At 40.6% G+C, this 4,885-nt stretch overlaps 1 protein-coding gene across 2 annotated transcripts; it reads right to left on the reverse strand.

Annotated features, from left to right (window-relative positions):
- Nucleotides 1-1,123: 1,123 nt before the first annotated feature.
- Nucleotides 1,124-3,302, reverse strand: LOC129775932 (lachesin-like). Of its 2 annotated transcripts, XR_008743033.1 has the most exons (6): nucleotides 2,980-3,299; nucleotides 2,463-2,713; nucleotides 1,695-2,218; nucleotides 1,490-1,629; nucleotides 1,340-1,428; nucleotides 1,124-1,267 (listed from the first exon to the last, which is right to left on the reverse strand). XR_008743033.1 is itself a non-coding variant. In XM_055781218.1 (5 exons), the coding sequence occupies exons 1-5, from the start codon at nucleotides 3,071-3,073 to the stop codon at nucleotides 1,152-1,154; spliced, it is 1,125 nt and encodes a 374-aa protein (XP_055637193.1). In that variant the 5' UTR covers nucleotides 3,074-3,302; the 3' UTR covers nucleotides 1,124-1,151. The 2 variants fall into 2 exon arrangements, 1 of the variants encoding a protein (XP_055637193.1); XM_055781218.1 differs by lacking the exon at nucleotides 1,340-1,428 and having other exon boundaries at nucleotides 2,980-3,302.
- Between the last annotated feature and the right edge of the window lie 1,583 nt (nucleotides 3,303-4,885).

Raw genomic sequence — 4,885 nt, forward strand, 5'->3', positions numbered from 1 at the left:
ATTAACACTCCTGTACTCGCGCGAAATATTGTAACTGAAATATTGCTATTGTGTATTTTTAGGCGTTATTGCAATTTATTCAAAGAAAAAGATATAATTGAATGAAAAATCTCCAGAAAATATGTTTTCCCTAACTTCATTCAGTTTTAATAGTCATTTAATTCAGTCACCTCATTCATTCTCGGTCTGTCAGACCTATTCGCGAGTTAAGTAACTGTGCCTGTAAAAATAAACGAATTTAAAAAAATAAGTAGCATTTGTGGCATTCGCAACTTTTCTTTGTTATTACCAGTGTTGCCACGCGTACAGGTAACAGGAAAGATACAGATTTTTTCGTCGTTTTTGGTACAGAGTACAAATTTTCATCAAAAAGTACAGATTGGTACAGATTTTTTCCGCATGTGAAATTTCTTACTTTTGAACAAAGCAACATTAAGGTATATGACGACTTTAACGTCGCAGTATCGCTTGGAGCCATTTTTTAAAATTTTAATTCATGATAGTACGCAATCCAGATATAAAAAAATTATGTAAAAGCATTATAAAACACACTAAGTACTTGCAAATGTAAATGTAGTATTTGTAGTAAATAAATGAGTATTTTTTCACGCTAAATTTCTACAACGAATATTTTCGATAGTACAAATTTTTGTACGACAAAGTACAGATGAGAAAGATTTGTATCCCTCTGGTCTAGATTAAAATGTGGTATCACTGGTTATTACTACGGTATTTCGACAACACTAAGCGTAATAAAACATAGTTTTCACCAGGTGGAGCCGGCTAATCCACTCTGAAACCAAATGGATGAAACGAAATATCGGTCTAGAATAAAGGGAAAAATTGTTTTATTTTTTGTACTTGTTTTTATTATCACGCGATTTCCGAAACATCTGCTTAACACTAACAAATGAACTTTAGAATTTAGTTTGTACATGGATCATAGATATACTCTGTGTGTACATTCCAGCACTTTAAAAATGAAAATAGGTTCTTGTCTTGTCTCAAAGAGATATGTCTTCTGGAATAGAGGATTTGTTATTTATGTTTTTCCTTTTCTAAAATTTGCACTTTTGTTCTGGATGGGTACTCTTGTTCTTATGTTTTTGTGGCTGATTCACAGTTGACAATCAGTTGGTTGTTTTTCTCATTCACAACAGCGTCGCCAGAAGCATTGTTACCACAACAATCCCCAAATGACTTACGAGAGCATGTCCCGAGTTGGACCACTTCAGGCCGGAGAAGTTTATGTTGGGAACGCGTTGTTCTGCAAAAAACACGTAATTTCCAAATCTCAATATTAGGATTCAATAACAATGATCATGGCACTGAAACATACCTCACCGGAAACGTAAAGAGGTGTACGAGGATGAACAGAAAAGATAATCAACAAAATACATCTTTAATAGGACACAGGAATAAAGGATTCTAGAATAAACACAAAAATAAAAGTCACTCATTAGGGATGATTCTGTCACACCTCACTCACCATAAAGATTCAATCTGGCTTCGGCGTGACCCTCTTTATTCGAGGCTTTGCATATATAGTCTCCATAGTGTGAACTTCCAACTGACGTTATCTTTACAACGGATGTTGTGACATCATCCGGCTGTCCAGTTTGGGAAATGCTGCAATATACGATCAAATTTTCGTTCAATCATCGCGCCTTTTTATAGTCCCATCGCCGTCTCACCTGTACGACCCACCATTATGAATTTGCTGTCCTTTTTTGTACCAAGAGATGGCCGGAGAAGGGAATGCCTGCACCACACATTCCAGCTCTATGTCGTATTCGGTAGCTTGGGCTACTTTCGGTCGTGGCACCGAGATAACCGGTGCAAATTCGACTTCCAGATTGATGGTCTTGGAATCCGGCTTTCCAACTCCGTTATCAGCTATACAGAAGTACGTACCACGATCCTCTTTGGCCAAAGAGGACAGAGACAGCTCGTTGCCGCTAAAGGACTGTCCACCGATCGGCAAAATTGCGCTATACTCTCGCTTCCACGTGATCGACGGCCGAGGATAGCCTTCGGCAGCACACGCCAGCTTCACATCCTCTCCTTCGGCTTTCGTGATGGCAGTTGCAATCAAATTATCCTGCAGAATCGGAGGATGTCGAACCAGAAGTTCAACCGTGGCTGTCACTTTGTTAGTGCTGTTCACCTGGATCTGACATTCGTATAGACCGGCATCGGTGTTAACGATATCGCTGATCTAAAATGAGCATTGTATGAGCAAAATGAGCCTACTCGAATTGGATTGATAATTAGATTTCTCCCTTTTTGGGAATGGATGTCCCACTGGGACTCAGAGAATGATATATGTGCTAGGGGAAAATATATCCCCTTCTTGATAGAGTTATTAAAATGTATAATTGATGAGGTGTTCAAACAAAAGGGGATATTGCATAGATGGCTAGTCAAAATTTGCAATTGAGCATCGTTGCAGTATTGCTTACCGTCAATGTATACTTCATGGTATTATTCTCCTTATCATCACTCAGCCTGAATCGTTCCTCAGCTACGGCAAGCGTTGGGCCCAAAGATATCGTGTTGAAACTCTGCGATCGGTCTCGGTTAGTTTTCTGCCAACCGACGGTGAATTTACCCACATTAGTGATGTCACACTCTAGTGATACGCTATCACCGATATCCTTGATTTGTTCCGAACTAATAGAGGATATCGTCGGGCTTGCCTGCTGCGAAGCACCTGTAAAGTGTATCAAATAAAGCAAATATTGATTCAGTTTCCATTTCTCTCTCCTCGCTATCGGTCACAGTAATACGCGTGCATTAGGTCGCATGTCGTGTGACCATTATCGCGAAATTCCCGACACGAGGGTCCACAAAAAAAATAACACACGGCCACGCTTGCTTCCAATCACCAAAAAGCTATGTCGAGCGCATCATCATCACTTATTCATATCTCCTGAACAAGGATCCGGCGCCGACGGTTATCACCATGGAAACACTTACACAGATTCACAGCGAGCATGCAAATTATTAGCGTGTCCCAGTGAAGAAACCTCATAATCGCTGAACCACTCCGGAGTGCACGTAGTTCCCCCATACTTCGGCACAATAGCTTGGAATGTTAAAACACCAGACGCACCGGGAATCCTTCCACCAAGCGACAACGGAACACACGCACACACAAACCCCCAGTTCTATGTGGGTAAAATAAACGGGTGGGCGATTGAACTAATCAAACCCCAAAGGATCGGTCCGCTTATATCAAACGACGACGATGAACTGATGCTGCGAGAGAGTAACAGGACATACTGAAGCGTGGAAATATTTGACTGAGAACGGCCGGGAAGAATTTGGAGCGAATGAAGAGAGCAAAGGAACTTCAGGATGAATATAATGACGTACGGGCTTGGTGCGTCCATCCGATGATACATTGGAGAGAAGTGCAAAAATAACCGAGGATGAGTGCAAGTATTGTGATCGAGAATCGAGATCGAAACAATTTTCCGTTAAAATGTTAAACTATACGAAATAGATACTGCTTTTTAGTTTATCTGAAGCATTTGAATAAATAGAAACTATCGATGATAAGCTTGAATCGGAAACATAATTGTATATTAGTATACCCCGAGTAGTACTTCCTCTACAAGCTAATTAAATATTGAAAAATAAATTGATCCGAACGCTTCGCTTTTGACGTAGGACTACGCTTTTAATTTCTGTACCGGGGTGTAAGTTCAAAGATTCGAAAACAAAAGAGTGACGCTGGACTGCAAAGTTTTGAACGTTAATACATCTTTTCCGGCTGAACGGAGTGGTATGATAATCATTTCATTCGAAAGACAAAATGTCCATGAGTTATATGATTGTTAATTATTGACCCGAAAACTTGTTTCAATAGCTTTAAAATTGTTTAGAAAACAGGTTATTGAAACCATATATAAACTCGCATACGCTCTGGGAATCCATTCAGTTGATGCGGCGATGTGAGATGAGGACGGTCGCACTCAGACGTCTATGCATTATGGTCTTCTTTTCCAATTTCATTTCTCTTCTGCAGTTGAACCGAACGGATGGCTATAAAACATGACACTTCCTTTGCTTTAGTTAATTTCTACCTCTATTCTCGCACCGTGAGGACTCGTATCATTGGGACCAAGCAGACAGCTCGTAAATCTACCGGTGATAAGGCACTACGAAAGCAGATTGGAAAAGCGCACCAGCCGCAGGAAGTGTGAAGAAGTCACATCGCTACAGACCGGGAACCGTCTCTTTGCGTGAAATTCTTTGCTATCAGAAGTCGACCAAATTGCTGATCTGCAAGCTACCTTTTGCAGCGTTTGGTTCGTGGAATTACTCAGAAAAACCGACTTGCGCTTCCAAAGTTTTCCGCCGTTATGGCACTGCAGGAGGCAAGCGAGGCATATTTAGTCGGCCTGTTCGAAGATACCAATTCGTGTGCTAAGCCATACAAAACGCGGCACATCATGCCCAAGGACATCCAGCTGGCCTGTCGTATCCGAGGAGAACGTGCTTAAACAGCCGCGCTTCCACTTTCGTTATTAATACCTCAGCATTTAATCAACGGCCCTTTTCAGGGACACCAAATTTGATGGATTAGAGTTCAGAAAAGTTTTTGCAGGCCGAACTGAAAAAAGCATTTAGCGAAAATCGTGGTGTCGATGATAATTCGATACCGATGGGCGCCATTGACTATGGATTTGATAATGACGAGTATGAAATATATGATAGTGGATATTTCACCATATCGAAGAAATCACTTTTTTTTTTATCCAAAATATATATTTTTATTAAGGCTCATATGGCGTCAACCTGACGGGGCCGGGAGTTCAATATTTCGACAATGTTTGCCTTATAACTATGTTAGTAATATGTAACCGATTACTCGCGG

The sequence above is a fragment of the Toxorhynchites rutilus genome, chromosome 1, assembly GCF_029784135.1.
Source record: "Toxorhynchites rutilus septentrionalis strain SRP chromosome 1, ASM2978413v1, whole genome shotgun sequence".
Lineage (NCBI taxonomy): Eukaryota > Metazoa > Arthropoda > Insecta > Diptera > Culicidae > Toxorhynchites > Toxorhynchites rutilus.

Bases quoted from the DNA above. Each gene is read 5' to 3' on its own strand.
- LOC129775932 (XM_055781218.1), bottom strand. From the start codon at position 3,073: ATGGGGGAACTACGTGCACTCCGGAGTGGTTCAGCGATTATGAGGTTT. The intron at 2,714-2,979 runs GTAAGTGTTTCC...TACACTTTACAG, and splicing joins CATGCTCGCTGTGAATCTGT to GTGCTTCGCAGCAGGCAAGC. The intron at 2,219-2,462 runs GTAAGCAATACT...TGCTCATTTTAG, and splicing joins CCATGAAGTATACATTGACG to ATCAGCGATATCGTTAACAC.